This window comes from Vicia villosa, linkage group LG1 (genome assembly GCF_029867415.1).
Source record: "Vicia villosa cultivar HV-30 ecotype Madison, WI linkage group LG1, Vvil1.0, whole genome shotgun sequence".
In the NCBI taxonomy this organism is placed as follows: Eukaryota; Viridiplantae; Streptophyta; class Magnoliopsida; order Fabales; family Fabaceae; genus Vicia; species Vicia villosa.
The window spans coordinates 32,440,045-32,456,788 of NC_081180.1; the positions used below are offsets into that span (position 1 = coordinate 32,440,045).

At 31.3% G+C, this 16,744-nt stretch overlaps 1 protein-coding gene across 3 annotated transcripts; it reads right to left on the reverse strand.

The window, feature by feature from the left end:
* Positions 1 to 2,973: 2,973 nt before the first annotated feature.
* On the reverse strand, positions 2,974 to 6,330 carry LOC131603943 (UTP--glucose-1-phosphate uridylyltransferase-like). 3 transcript variants are annotated; one of them, XM_058876424.1, is made up of 7 exons: positions 6,083 to 6,330; positions 5,790 to 5,889; positions 5,627 to 5,704; positions 5,086 to 5,133; positions 4,799 to 4,858; positions 3,733 to 3,826; positions 2,974 to 3,240 (listed from the first exon to the last, which is right to left on the reverse strand). In XM_058876424.1, exons 2-6 carry the CDS (start codon positions 5,874 to 5,876, stop codon positions 3,734 to 3,736), a joined length of 366 nt encoding a protein of 121 aa, XP_058732407.1. In that variant the 5' UTR covers positions 5,877 to 5,889; positions 6,083 to 6,330; the 3' UTR covers positions 2,974 to 3,240; position 3,733. The 3 variants fall into 3 exon arrangements, 1 of the variants encoding a protein (XP_058732407.1); XR_009284554.1 differs by lacking the exons at positions 2,974 to 3,240; positions 6,083 to 6,330 and having other exon boundaries at positions 3,792 to 3,826; positions 5,086 to 5,537; positions 5,790 to 5,840; XR_009284553.1 differs by lacking the exons at positions 2,974 to 3,240; positions 3,733 to 3,826; positions 6,083 to 6,330 and having other exon boundaries at positions 4,637 to 4,858; positions 5,086 to 5,537; positions 5,790 to 5,831.
* Between the last annotated feature and the right edge of the window lie 10,414 nt (positions 6,331 to 16,744).

Sequence of the window (16,744 nt, forward strand, 5' to 3'; positions counted from 1 at the left end):
CAAACTGGACAATCTGTTAAAGAACCAAACTGATATACATTTTTTTGAATTTTGTAGTAAAAACTTTTAAACTTGTTTTTATCATTTTTCTTTTTCATTTTCAAGTCAATTCGGTTTCACTTTCAATTTTGTTCACTAATCAAACATAATGTTTGAGATATTTTAACTTTAGTTTGGTTCGGTTCATAGGTTTTTTTTTTTTGAAAAGTCCTAACCAAGACTAATGTGATTATTTGTCTATAAGGAAAATGTGAACATCTATGTCTAGTAAAATTTGATCATGTATATCTAGTGCAACTGATCACTTATGCTTTAATGATGAAGACCTATTATGCTATGTCACACTATATAGAATATTCTTTCAATATTAACATTATGTGAATTGTGTCAGTACAAGAAATAAAAACATAAAGATCGGTACAAGAAATGAAGGGATAAACCTCTATACAAATAGTATTGTTCCAATGACCCTATTCTCAATGGAGAAATGATTGGCAAAGACAATTAGTTAGAAAATCAAAATTTTCAAGGACCATATAAGGAAAATTTTAAAAATTTGAAGATTGCTTATTCACATATAACTATTGTACTACTATTGAGTCATTACAATAATATTTTGAACAATTTGTAAGCTTTGCAAATCATTGTAAAATAATCAAAGAACAAACACCTAGACATGAGTGCTCTTTTATTCATTATTCTTTTTTGAGAAATTTAAATAGTTATAACCAAGTTTGTATAAAATTTACCACTATGTGTAAGTTGTTATAAACAAACACCTACGTTAATTTTCAAAAGGCCCTCTAGTGTGAGGCAGAAAAATCATTAATGGTTTAAGGCAAGCATAGTGTGATGCAAGAAAGTTCATTCAAAGTTATAAGTCAACGAATTCACCTAGTGTGACACAAGGAAGTCTAAGTCTAGGTTGTCTTAGTGGTTATCTATAATCAAGTTGAATATAATGCAAAGCTCTTAAGTGTGAGGGGGAACAAATTAGTATCTAGTTAACAAGGTGAAACAAATTAGTCTCTTTACTTTCCGTTGCATTAATTTTTTCTTTAGAATAACAATTTTTTTTATTAAACCAGCACAATTCAATCTCTCCTTTTACATTTTTCTCAACACTCTTGCATCAAGTAATAGTTTTGGATGCTACATAAGTCTTTTTATAAATATATTAATCAATGTAAGGTTGTCATATTCTTGGCTCAACACTTTATCTATATTTATTTGTATCTCTCACATGTTTCACATAGAATTTATATGATTTCCTTGCGAAAAGAAGAAAATGGATGTTTTTGATTCCATGAACTTGTTATGAGAGAAGAATTTGTTTATGAACTTTTCTTTTATTAAATTTCAATCATTGATGTTGTTTCTTGGTTGATCCAAATATCAATCATTTTTATTTCTTATTCGAGAATGACGAAAGATTCTTATGAACATAATTTCCTCTTCTTCTTCATATGCTCCAAGGGTGTTAGGTATCTCATAAAACTTGGTCAAATGATAGTATGGATCCTCATGATGTATGCTTGCAAAAGGACCATCATAGATAATCCTGATGATCCAATTTTATTTCATTCCACCAAACATTTCTTGATGGTATACCTAGATGATCTATGTTTTCCTGAATTGTTGAAATAAGGCATTCCATTACTAGGATTGTTGTTGCAGTTTTTAGTGTAGTTGTTTTTTTTAATACTTTAGTTTCATTACAGATTTTGATTATAAGTCATTTCTTTAGGGTTGTATTACATAGCAACATAAGTACTTCTTTGTTTCTTTTTTTTTTTTTACGTTGCGGCGAGTCGTCATTTTAATTGTATGGTCAAATAAGGTTGATCTTTTGCTGACATATGCAACTATTTTGAACATTAAACAAACAAGTTATAAATAACAAGGATAATACCTTACTTTATGCATACCATTTAAACAAAATGCGCAAAAATAACTTACAATGATAAAACTACTAATAAACTTGTAATATCTAAACGTCATAACACCATTTTGATGAGCGTGTAGTATTGAAATAAAAACACAATTAAGTGAATATTTTATATTTTCTCCACGTGGAATGATATGATAAACAACTTATGAGTAATTGTTAATATTTTAAATGAACTCAAGTTTGGATTGAGAAATGATTTATAGAAATAAAACAATAACAACGTAAAAGTTGAGTTTTAACAATGATTATGAGATGTTAGAATTAGATTATAATCATTAACTCATGTTATCATCTATCGCTCGACAACATTAATCTTGTCTGAAGTAACATCATGATTAACCGTATTGATTAATCGAAGATCTCTCAGTCAAATAACTATTACACACTACAAGAAAATTGGTAGATTGCGACAGTTATTTTGGCAGATTACGACGGTTAAAACCGCCGCAATGTACAGTCTAGACGGTTGCAGTACCGTCGCAGAATCGTGTGTCCCCAACATGTTTCGCGACGGGTGCCAAAACTGTCACGCCAATCGTCGCGCTATTTCACGACGGGTTGAAACTGACATAAACTAGAAATGGCGCCTGTTAAAAACCGTCGTGAACATGCCTTTGCTTTTTGTTTTCATTTTTGTTCGTGACGGTTTAAAGCTGTCGTGAATGTGATTTCCTGACAGTTGGAACTGTCGTAAATATGTCTTTGATTTTTGTTTTTGTAGTTTGCGACAGTTGAAACCGTCGTAATTTGATTTAAAATTTTTAAATATAATTATTTAGTATCAGTTTAAAGCGCTACTAATTATTTAAATTTAGCAACAATTTAAACCATTATAAATTTTATCTATTGTATTATATTTTTTATTTAAATTATTCCTACTAAAATATTTTTAAATATAGTATTATATTTTTCTTTAAATTATTTATATTATAATATTTTTATTTATAGTACTTTTCTATCACTTTTTAACATAAGAAAATTAATTCCAATAAAAAAACATTTAATATCCAATTAATTCCAACCAAAAATATTTAATATAAAATAAGCATCATAGTATCAAAAAATGTGAGTTCCATAATCATGTCATGTAGTACAAAAAATCGAAAATATATAAAATCCTAATCTTATAATAATAAGTAACATTATGCCAAAAATATATAAGAAAGTTCATAATCTAATTAATTCATAGCAAAGTCTAATTTGTTCTTGCTGATCCATTATTTGCAATACGGTAGCTAGACTCAGATGAACGTCTACCATCAGCGGGTGATTCCAATCCCTGGTTGTTTCTGCAATTAAATTTAGAATCAGGAAATAAAAATTTACTACTTATTTATATGATATATGATATGATGACCCACCACTTAAATGAAAATTCATTATGGTTTGGATGACACTAGTAGTGAAACGAAAATTCCAACACCATCACATATATCGGATCCGGACAATTCACTTAAAAAAGCAATTTTGTGTTGAGAACTTAAAAATAAAAGGGGTGGGTTGTCGTCAATCCTATGGCTCTTTCTATAAGTTCTCAAAAATACAAGGTGAAATTTCATGAGACAAAAAAGTGTAAGGCTAATTAATTATAACTTAGTATAATTATAACTTAGTAGAACTATAATAGAACTGTAACTTAGTAGAACCATAACATAACTGTGACTTAGTAACCAGTTTTCAGTCAGGTTCTCCCACCTCTAAGAGATGCCAAAAGATTTGATTTTTTTATCAAACCTTAAGGAGACTAACAAAATATTTCAAAAGAATTAACTTGTACTTACATTATGCATTTTCATTGACAAAAGACCTGTCAGACTTTTTACAAGAAACTGCATCCATTTCTCCTCTGCTATATGTTCGTCCATCTCTCGATTCCTACAAATAAGAACAAATATTAATTATTTATACTATCAGGTATACAATCAACAATATATAGATTTAGACATACCAACTCATGTTTCTTATAAATCAAACTCAGAACTCAGAACTTATAAATCACGGATTGAATACATTTTCACTTATAAACTCAAAAATTATAAACAAATAATATAACCAAATATGCTGCTCGAAAATATGAACTATATAATGAAATCTCAAAAGGTAATATTCATCCAACAGAACTATGGATTTAAGGATTTGATTGTATTTCAATTCAAATATTAATTGTTACAAACATAATATCCTATTGTTTAAGTTTTCTTTATTATTATACTATAATATTAATTTAAAGCATAATCAAATACAAATGAGAGGTAAAGAAGCATTATAACTTTTAACTTAGTTGCCAAGGTTTCTTCGTATAATCTCTTTTAGCCAGAAGAAGAGACGAAACCAACATCTATATCCACTAACATTGAACTCCAATAAAATGGGTACATAATACACGTGGAAAATGTTCTATTCTTATTTTAATTTTTAAATAATGAAGACAAAGGTAAATTATGCACAAGTAATCAAAACATATTAATAACAACAACATAACTCAAACACGGACTGATTTCATAGTATAAAAGCTACTAAAGACCAACAGTTGTATTTAATAGAAATCAGGTTAATATAATTAGTTTAATTTTAGGATTTGATTAATTTATTTGGTTTAATTCATTTAGAGATTCATTTGGTGTTTTAACTTAGGTTATTTACTTAGGATATAAAAAATTCAAAAATTCAAAAAATAAGTTCCTCTTTGCTTTATTTAACTGTTCATCAAAATACCAAAAATGAGATACCAATATTCTTTATTAAGGCTATGAGCTGAAGCAGTTGCAGCTTTGCCACAATTTGGTTACACTCCACAAATAACTAGAATAATAAAATTTATGTCCACAATACTTTAACTACACTCACCTCACATAGAACTTCAGCACTTCTAGCATTGAAATCCCTTAACGCTACACGTTTCACATGCTGCAATCATATAAAGTTAACCAATGCTATTAACACAGAAGGGAATATTTATTCATTATATTGATAAGATATATAAATTTAGGGTCTGTTTGTTAGAGATTATAAAAAAATGGTTTTGTTACTCAATAATCTGGATATATTGGTGGTTATCAATAGCAATCTGATAAAGTTTGCAAAACTAAACTGCTAAATTAAAAAACTATAAATTTAAGTTGCAACTGACTTACATCTCTTGTTGAAGTTTTATGCAAAGAATAAACATCTTGAGAAGCAACCTAATGAAACAAAGGAATATTATTAGACTTTTCATTAAGGCAGCGCCAAGGCTGGAGGAAATGCCGCCAGAGTTGCCGTGAGTTCCTTCAGACTCATTTGCTTCTTCTTCTTCCTTTTGACAAAGCTTCATAACTTTCTTTTTACAATATCGCCGCCATGCTGCTTGAATAAAGCAAGCAGCCCAAGTTCTCCATTGTTGAGAGTAATTAAAAACGAAAAATATGTTGAACTTGTCTATTATGAAGATGCCTAAACTAACTAGCAACAAATTTAAGCTCATCGGCAGTCAAGGCAAAAGTCTCAACCTCTGTTAATGCTTTAACGGTTCGAATAGAAGTTGGAAGATTAGAACTTGGTTAATGGTATGAATCTCAACATTTGCGTTTGTATATTTTTGAACAATCTACAAATAGTCAAATTGTTAGATTACATAAAAAAAATACAGCCTATGATTCTACCCTAGGATGAGGGTCAAAGGTAAAGCTCACATACCTTTTGAGTGTCATCATGAGTGCTGAATAAGTTCATCAAAAGCAACCAAACACAGCTTCCATATTTGGAATTGAGATTCTAAAACAATTATGTTATCAGTAGAAAGTCCACACAAAGTCTGGAAATAGAATAAAAGCCAAGCAAAGGAATGATATGAAATTACCTCAGTTTGGATGACAATTAAATCCAAATCCAGGTCATTGAATAAATTTTCTGTTGAAGATTTGATTACAGTTGAATAGACAAACATTTTGCAATTTTCCCTGCAATAAAAGACGACAAATCGATTTGCAGAAAACAAACTTAGAGACTAAAAAAACAATTTATGAAATCAGATTTTCCGCCATTCATAATAATCCGCTTACGAAATCCATTCATGACCAAAAATTCCCGTATGACTAAGAATCATGTATCATATTGAATTTAAAATTAGAAAAACGGAACATAGAATTTTACCACAATGTAGAATTTGGTGATGAATTGAGAGATGCGTCAGAAAAAATCAATTGAAAAGAGAGTGTTGATGATGATGGGTAAACCCTAAATCTCAGTAGGGGACACGATCGAGAACTAGGAAGTGATAATGTCAAACAACCGGCAACCCCATATCCATACGCTTTGTTTTTGTTAACAAAAAGAAGGGGAAAGGTTTTAGGGCAAGATGGATTTGTTTTTGACAAAATGTGAGAGGGAATTGGAAATCAGGAAAGAGGGAAAGTGAAAAAGAACTATTTAGTGAGAGGGAAACCAAAATTGATTTTTGATTTAGAGGGAATCTAAAACTAATTGGTGAATGAAAAAGAAATTAAATTTTTGTAATTAAAGAATAATAAAAAATTTAAGATAAACATGTTGTTTTTATTTAATTAATAATATATATATATATATATATATATATATATATATATATATATATATATATATATATATATATATATATATATATATATATATTAAGGGTGTAACTTTAGTCTATATATAAAATAATAAATTAGGGAGAGAATAAAAAATATAAGAAGAAGAGAATAAAAAACATAAAAAATGGATTTAATTTTAACGCAGAAGATGTATTCAGAGATGACGACGGGTGAAATCACTGTCGCGAACTTTTTATCCGCGTGTGAAGGGTATGGGGTGGCGACGGTAGGTTCACTGTCGTGTCCTTTGATAACTTATTTGTAATTGTGGGCGACGGTAGGTTCACTGTCGTGAAGTTTGATAATTTTTAAGTAAGTGGGCGTGACGGTTGGTTCACCGTCGTGAACTTTGATGATTTTCTCATGGTACAGGGCATGTGTTATTTGGTTTGGTGGGCGACGGTTAATGTACCGTCATAACATATAATTTAGGGCAGTTTTTAAACCGTCGTGAAATAATTTCTAGGGTGATAGTTGTATAACCGTTGTTATACTTAATATTTTTTTTTAAATGTAAGGACGGTAGGTGTATACCGTCGTAACACGCGTCTCTATATTAGAGTTATGACAGTTATCAAGTAACTGTCACAATTTTTGTGTCGTAAAAACCTAATTTTCTTGTAGTGACAATATTACTATTATCTAATAGTGGTCATGAATAACAAATCCGAATATATTTCTAGAAATTAGAATTTGATAAATGTATATCATTTCTATAAATCTAAAGAGTACTTATCAATAGTAGTCCGAATTCATGAAACAACGAATTTAACTTACTCCGCGCCAAATAAATTTTTGAAAGGCCATTGATCCACCTTCCATTAGCTAATTGTTCTATATTTTTCCCATTGAATTTTTCATGCTTTATAAGAATTGGTTGTTATCAAATGTGATTATAGTAGAAATATCTTAAATGTGATGGAATTGGATTAGTCAATAGTTAATGAGGTGAACCATTATAAGTTCTTGTTGTGGTTCTCTTCCCTATTTTATTTACTTGTTGTTGCACTATTACTTTGTGCATGAGAATATCAAAAAAGATTTTTAAACCAACACAACTCAAACTCCTTTTTGTGTTTTTCTCATCTTCAATAATCGGATACAATTGGATATCATTCACATTTTATGGAGGAAATTAAAATTGGAGAAGTATAAATTGCATGAGAAAGAAACAAGGATACAATTGGACTTATTCAAAGAATTTGAGACATTGGTAAAAGCATTTAACTAATTAGATATTGTTGGCCAAAAGTTGTTGAAGCCAAAAATGTCTGAACTTGTATTTCCTTAAAGTACTTTAATATTTCACCACCTATTAAAGTTAAAACTAAAGGAGGAGTTAACAAGAGTAAAAATTCAAATGGGTATAATGTGCCTTGTGACCTTTCATATTGAGAGCATGTTTATGCCTCTCAAGGATCTATAAGCTAATCATCTTACAGATATAAAAAGAAATCATTTTAGACATTAATATAACAACCATTTTAGAAATATGAAAAGAAAAATTCTCAGGGATTTTTTCAATGCAAACTAATAGGATTTCAACAAGTTTATTGAATTGATGTAAGTAGTAATAAAGCAGTACAACTGAGTTTTGGACAAAAGGATAACATTATGAGAAATGCTATTCTTACACCATATTCATACACCAATACTTACACCAAACACTATTTACCGTATTTATACGGTGAACAATGTTTTTTAAAATAAAATAATAATATTTATAAAAAATATTTTTTATTTTTAAAATTACGGACAACACTGTTCATGTACGGACGTGCATTAACCAACTTCATTACTGCATTAACCAAATTTTTACACTGCATTAACCAAGTTTGATGATTGCTAGAAAATATTTTTAGTACCTGGATGTTGCATTAGCCAACTTCATTACTGCAATACCCAAGTTTTTACACTGCATTAACCAAGTTTGGTGACTGCTAAAAATTATTTTTAATACCTGAATGTTGCATTAACCAACTTCATTACTGCATTAACCAAGTTTTTACACTTTATTAACCAAATTTGAATAATGTTATTCTTACACCCATGAATAGTACTTTACAGTAGTCACCAAATTTGATTAGTGCAGTGTAAAAACTTGGTCAATGCAGTAATGAAGTTGGTTAATGCAACATTCAGGTATTAAAAATAATTTTTAACAGTCATCAAACTTGGTTAATGCCAGTGTTTTAAAAACCGGACCGGTCATCAAACCGATGAGGGTACTGGGTCACTGGTTTATCGGTCGAACCACTGGGTCACTGGTCGAACTGCACGACCAAACCAGATTAAACCGGACAACTCGATAGAATAGACCTGTCATTATATATGTATGAAACCGGTCGAACCGGATGATTCAGTCTCTAAAAAAATATAACTAGCTTTTAAATTTTTTAAAAATATCATATCATAAATTCACAATTTCATAACTTAAATTCAAATTTTAAATAAAGGTATCGCACATAACAAAATAGTAAAAAATTACAAAGTCTAATTGCAAACAAAGTCTAATTACAACATAATCTAAACAAAGTCTAATTACAACATAATCTAATTGAATAGTTTATAACCAAATAACTCCAATATGTACCAAATTTAATTCAAAATAGGATCCTCCTAAAAAGAAAATCAAATAAAATTCAATATGTTTATGCTATTTAAGAAAATTTATTAGCAAAGATAACAAATAGACAATAAAGTTTTTAATTTGTCACTAACGAAAAAAAACTATGTGAGAATGCTATTTAAGTAATACACTACTAAATATATTAAAAAAAAAGTTAAAAAAAAAAAGTTTAAAAGAAATGTTAAAAAAAAAGTTAAAAAAAAAAAGTTTAAAAAAAAACAAAAAAAAAGCAATTAAACCGCCGTTTTTCCGGTTTTCCCAGTTTTCACCGGTTCTCACCTGTTTGATGACATACCCGATCCAACTATTGAACCAGACCGGTTACCTGGCCGGTTCCCGGTTCGACCGGTCCGACCGGCCGGTCCGGTTTTTAAAACACTGGTTAATGCAGTATAAAAACTTGGTTAATGTAGTAATGAAAATTGGTTAATGCACGTCCGTACATGAACAGTGTTGTCCGTAATTTTAAAAATAAAAAATATTTTTTTATAAATATTATTATTTTATTTTAAAAAACACTGTTCACCGTATAAATACGGTGAACAGTGTTTGGTGTAAGTATTAGTGTATAAATATGGTTAAGAATAACATTACTCTAACATTATACAGTTGATTAAAAATTAAATTACTTAACTAAGCAAAAGGTTTATGATCAATGAATTTATCGTAAATTATTGACATAAATGACAAACTAGAATTTATATTGTAGAAACGAGTTAGGAAGAGTTTCACTTGATTTCATACTTAAACTACTAATTTGACATTAGTTAATGAGTTTTTTCATTGAGTTGTTACTGAATTATCTATAATTTTCTAGTATTAATAATTTCCTAGTAACAAAACCTTAAACAGCAATAAAATCCATAATGACTTAGTGGATTTAAAATCAAAGTTAAACATTACCAATAGAAATTCGTAAATGGCTTCAAGCATTTATATTTATTCATAAACTACAGACACGTAAATTTTTACATCCACATTCAAAGAATGGACTTTTATTTTAAACTATAAATCGTAAATCAAGGATTTCGGCGGTCAAGTGATAAGAAAAATTAAAAATAGAGATAGGAAAACAACTCATATAAATTAATCCAAATAAACAAGATTCAAATCACATACTTAAAAGTTTCATCTAGCTATGTTCATCCTTAAAATGAGGTATTTTAATTACTATATATAAAGGAATAAGATATGGAGATGAAAGAATACTTACAAGATGTATTCATGAATGATTATTGAGATCTTTTCTTCAATGGTGTTGGAACTAGTCTTTTCTCTCTTTTCTTCAAAACACACTTGTAAATATCCAAAAAGGCTTTATGCACAAATTGGGAGCATCCATCACTCCTTAAGCACATTTTTTGAGGAAAAATCTAATTTTTCTTACTTTTTGAAGTGGCTGAGATCGTCGATGCATCCTTGGATACTAAAGCAACACTCCCGATGCTTTCATTCATGGTTCCATTTACATGGAAACTTAACTTTCTCAACGATTAAGTTGAACCATGATGGCCATATTTCTAGAAAACACACATGCACACACCTAGACATACCACTTATTAGAAAAACCAAACATAACAAGCAAATAGCCTAAAAAGCTCCAACTCACTTATAGGCCTCCAACCTTTTTAATTTTTCATAGAAAGGTCAACCAACTCGTTCATAACTACTACTCAATCAACCAATGAATACCTTTTAGGAATGTCAATTGATTAGGAAAGACATGTTTACCCATATTTGACTAATATAGCACCCAACATCTAATCCACCCGCTTATAGAGTGCTTTGACTAAAGAGATAGGACGAAAGTCTTCCAAACTAGTAGGCGACTTAATCTTAGGGATAAGAATGACAAGATAAGAAGAAAATCTCTAAGGGAGAGAATCCATGCAGTGAAATTTCCCAAACATGGAAAAGAGATTCCCCCTAAGGAGAGGGCAAAAATTCTTAAAGAATGAGAAATTAAAACCATCAAGGTCGGGGCTCTTTTTCCATCACATGAGAAACTTTGAGATCAATATCTATGGGTGAAAATTGGGAGTTGAAAACTTGATTGTCTTCTAGAGAAAGAGATGGAAAGTCCACCTCACTCAATTGTAGGTTATCAAACATAAGTCCCATGTACAACTAGGTGAAAATCTAGTCACTTCTTGTCTAACCTCCGCCACTCCCTCCAACCAAGAGTCCCCAATCTGAAAAGCCAAGATATAATTTCTAATGTTCATTCTCTTAATAGAGGCATGGAAGAAATTTGTATTGGCATCATCTTCTTTTAACCATATAGCCTTAGACCTTTGGAAAAACTGAGACTTTCTAAATCTCAACAAGGCCATGAGATCCCCTATGTCCCTCCACTAAATCAAACTACTAAATGATACCTTAATTCATTTTTAAATCCTGGTTCTCAATGTCTTCTCTTAAGGTGTCAATATGATGGACCAGGTTACTAAAGACTTCCTGATTCTAAACCTGAGGATTATTGTAAATTTATTAAGATTTCTTTTTCTTAAGTTGTTATGGGTGAGGGAATAATTGCAAATTATTATAAACCTAAGGATTATTGTAAATTATTGTAAATCTCTTCTCTTAAGTCATTTTAACCGAGGGCATTATTGTAAATTTATTAAGGTTTATTTTTCTTCTTGAGTAAATTATTCTTTCTTAGGAAGTAATTGTTTTTGTTTGGATCTAAACCTATATAAAATCTCTTTTGGGGATTAGTATAAGTCTCCCGTGAGTTCCATCATTGAAGAAAAGCTCTCCTTTTGGGTTTGTGAAGAATAACCAGAGAAAAATTCTCACAACGGTTCGAGACCATCTCGGTATAAAATCTCATTCGATTTATAATTTAAGCCCATGTAAAAGCTTAGTTTGGTAAAGAGGATAGCTAACTTAAAAAATCCAACTTGGTTCAAGATTAGCTTGTTTAAAATTTCAGTTTGGCTAAGAAACTAACCACTCGAAGCTTTATTTGTTGTTTGGCGTGAAGACTAATCGCTTCATTTCTTAATTCTTTGTTTGGTTGGAACTCGACCTGAAACTTCATTTTTTTTATATAAGGGTGTTCGTGGGCTTAACCTTCTAAAAGCTATTAAGCATTATTGGATACTCTCAAGATTAATTCATGGAGAGAGAAGTATGTCATTTCTTTAAGACAAAACCTTTATAAATCTTTGGCGTTATCTCTTTTCCCTTAACTCTTTTACGTTCCGCTTATTTTTCTTATTTTTCAGTTGTGTATTCAAACTTTTTTATTAAAATATTTTCAAACTCTAATTTATAAGATAATTTTTTTAAACTATAATTTTCCAAACCTCCAGAATTCACCCCCTCTTGTGTATGGAGTCGCATGTTCAACATGAACTTCCATACACCTTCAACAAAAGTCACTAAATCTGGAAGCTCAAACCAAGAATTGAAGATCTTGAAGGGCTTTGGGCCCTAATTGAAATTGTTAGCTTGAATCCAAATAGATGTATGATCTAAAACATCCCTCCCCCAGTATTCTATTACTCGATGAACCATTTCCCACTTAGTAATCAAACCTGCTAAGAGAAAGAACCTATGAAGCCTACTCATGGCATTCCCCGCCAAGTTGAACCAAGTAAATTTGCTTCCCAGCACATGCACATCTACCAAATTGAGATTATCAATAAAGTGTTGAAACTTTAGGATTTCACTTCTATTAACTTGAGATCCTTGCGCCTTCCTTTCGGATTGCTTCTTAGTAGCATTGAAGTCACCCCTAATACACCACTCTCCCATTTGATGCTTAAGTTTAAAATTATACAAGTCTCTACACAACATCCTTTTATTAGCCAACAAACAAGAAGAATAAATATTAACAATGAAGTAGCAACAACCTTTCAACTTTACATAGATGCCCACATAACCTTCTCATCTAAAGCTAAAATTCATTGAAAACATATCTCACTTCCATAATATAAGCATACCTCCATACTTCCCTTCCACCAACTTTACTGACCATTCCACTTGCTCATCCCCCTATAATGAAAACACGCAAAGCTCACCCTTTAATTTCATTTTGGATTCCCGAACCATATAAACATCCATCTTACAAGACTTGATAATATTTTGCAGGATTTTCCTTTTAATTGGATTCCCACACCCTCTAAGATTATATGACAGGATATTTATGGGTAAGCTTTCAATTTAGCATCCATCAAACTTCTTCCTTCTTTATCTCGCACCTCCATAACTTTGATTTCTTCTATATAAACTTCATCCTCTTCGACTCCTGTAATACCATACCCCTTTGCCTTTTACAAGTTAAATCCACCACATCATTTATACTTCGTGCCCAAAATCTATTATTTCCTTAAAAAACAACTGATTCACTCATAGATTCGTAATAGAAAGCCGATTATCTTGAAAAATCATCTTTCGAAGACTCCGACTAAGCGTCAAGCACTTCGAGTCATTAAGTTTATATTTCTGGATAAGAGAATGAGGAGGATGGAGGGATAAGAATTATGAAGCTTTAAAAATTCCATTTCCCTTAGATCTGATGAGAGATGAGATTCACCTAATCCTTCTAGAATCTCCCTGAGGGAAAGAACGAAGAGTTTGGGATTGGACAACTGAATCCACCCGATCCAGTGACTTAGAATTAGCTAGGCCATTACAACAAGCTTGGAACTCGTTCCTTCTGGAATGGGCCTTAGGATAAAAGCATCATTACCTTTATCCACCGATTCTACAGCCACGTCGTCATCATTCCAATCTCTTGAAGAATAGGCTAATCTGATGGAGAAAGATGAGGATCCACTTTTCTTTGAGAGGTTAACTTTAAGTGGTCCATGAGAATCTTCCACCAACTGGATTCTAAACTCATCTCCATTAATCTTGACACAAACAATCTCATTCAAGACCAATGAAAATTCTAGTCTCACTAGAATACAAGACATCCATACATGATTGATTCAAAGTGGTGTCATCGGAATACTGTTGAAAGTATTTGTGGGTAAATATTTTCTGTAATATATCGTATCCACAGGGATTGGTTAATATCACTGCCGTTCTATAGTTGTTTATTTTGAGTTAGGAAATTTGGTTTGGTTTGTTTTATACTTCTAATAATATCAAAAGAAAATAATAAAATAAAAGTAAGTAAAGGACTTTGTGTTAACAAATAAAGAAAGATGTTGAGCCTTTAGGGTTCATCAACCTAATCCTATACAATTATCAATTAATTCACAATAGAACAATCCTTTGAATCATTATCTTCACTTATCCTCAAATAAGATTCCATGTCTGCAAATCAAATTAGATAACTTTTACCGGTATGAGATTCGATCTCTCCAAATGTCAATAACGATAATAGTAATTAAGCACGATAATTATGAAAACCCAATTACAATTCCATCTCTGCAAATTGCAATTGAATCAATATAGTAACCTAGGGCAAAAAGTTAAATCCTTTCTTTCGATCAAAGATTCAACGATAATTTAAGAATAAAAACAAGGTTTCTTATTGATAATGAATTCAAATAATTGTTCACAGGAATTAATCAATGGTAATGTATATTCATAGGTTAACTACTACCTTAGACTCAACAAGAGGGATTTAGCTCTCCATAGACATGAAGAACACACAAGAATTAATGGAGGGATTCATCTTCATCAATGGAATGTCTTCGATTGGTAAAGAATTGGCCTTCAATTGTTATTCTTGGCTGCAATCTCAGAATGCTCTCCTAATTTCGCTCTTCACAAAGTTCTCTAACCACCCTTTCTCTCTTGGAAGCTAGGGCTTTTAAACAGAATTTTTGGGCTTTTAACGCCGAGGCCGCGGCGCGGCAACGGGCTGGCGCGGCGCGCCCCTCAAACAGAGATGTTTTCGCGGCGCAAGGAAGAACTCTCGCGGCGCGACCTTTGCAGAAACCAACTTTTTCCTTTGCCTTTGAGACTTCAAGCTCTCTATCCTCCTCATGTTCTTCTTAAGTTCCAATTTAGCTCAAAACCTGCAACAATAACACCCACAAGTGATTCGATTTGCTTTATACATGAACTAAACTTATTCAGTTCAATTCTTCATAAAAACCTATGGATTCATCACATTTTGCATTGGTTTGGAGACTAAATCACTTCTATTAACACATAATTTTACCATTAATTTACTCCTAACAAACTCTCCCCAACTTAGAGTTTTGTTTGTCCCTAAACAAAATTACTTACCTCCAGCAAAGTTTACCGACAATCAAGCAACAAGTTTTTCAAAAAGTTTTTCTCAAGTGGTTCAATCCAGTAACCAAGTCAAATACTCTTCTTCTACCTGCAAACTCAGAACATCCACATGAAACAAACGTTGAAAGCAAATTACCTCCAGAAGTTCAAAACACTACACAATTGTAATTGAATCAGCACTAATCACTCTCATCAAAAAAGTATGATGAATAAAAGAGGGGTTAAACACTCATCCAAACAATTAAATCAACAAAGATCCATATCATACGTTCACCAAATTGCTCGCATCAAGTCTTGTGGAATCTGAGAATCAGAAGGTCTTTCTATGGTTGTAATGTGGTTTAGATTCAAAGAAAAGAAGATAATCAAGGGTTGTTCCTAATATAGGGAAGCATCCAATTCATAACTTATTTCTTTTTCTCTAAAACTCTACTTCCTTTACCTGTCCATCTTTTTTCATTCATTCGTAGCTTGATTCTTCTTTTTCACTTTTTTTTTTCAACAAGCTTTATATTCAAACGTTGTTACTTCTTTTTTTTTTTTTCAAGCTACGACTTCTTTTATCTTTCACCGATTACCATAAGTACTTACTCTTCTTTTGAATGTGACTCTCCCCAACTTGGAGATCAACCTGTATTCAGATTATATGAATGCTCCCCTACTTTCTAAAAAGGTCAAAGAGAAAACACATCACCAAATTTTATGGTTGATGGTCAAAAACAAAACTTTTTATTGAGATCAAAACTCACCAGGTATTTTCCTTGGTGCATATTATGATGCTTATCTTGACCTCAGGCTCAAAGAATGGTTAGCAACGGATCACACTCTCACAGAAGCAAATAAGTTTTTTCATTGGAATAGGCTAAAAGAACTCTCAGATTCAAACAAGTGCCTAAATCACTTTCACAGATTTCCACAAACGATGCAACAAACGGTTTAGCATGATACAAACACGTCAAAATAATTGATGGTCTCCTGCATATAGTAAACAATGGAAAGCTTTCCTCACAATGGTTAAGGCTAAGCTGATCCTATAAACAATGTACCATAAAGAACTTCTGACAGTATTTACTAACACCTTAAGTTTCATTGCACACATTAAGAGTTTGAGTTCAAAAATTCATACCTGCTTTGTTACTTATTGAAAAAGAAAGTGAAACTGAAAAATTTTGAACATTCACTTCCTACCACTTTTCATACATGTTGCTTCCTTGTTGATACTTCGCTTGAGATTCCCGCTTTGTTATGGGACTACCTACTCTAACTGGGAGTACATAATTAAATAAAAACAGAAAATTTGAACAATTCAAAAATAAATAGCTCCACCCCCCAAACTTGAACTAAACATTGACCTCAATGTTTCGT

Bases quoted from the DNA above. Each gene is read 5' to 3' on its own strand.
- LOC131603943 (XM_058876424.1), bottom strand. From the start codon at position 5,876: ATGTTTGTCTATTCAACTGTAATCAAATCTTCAACAGAAAATTTATTC. The intron at 5,134-5,626 runs GTATGTGAGCTT...TTGTTTCATTAG, and splicing joins CTCATGATGACACTCAAAAG to GTTGCTTCTCAAGATGTTTA. The intron at 3,827-4,798 runs GTGAGTGTAGTT...TCTTATTTGTAG, and splicing joins GTGCTGAAGTTCTATGTGAG to GAATCGAGAGATGGACGAAC.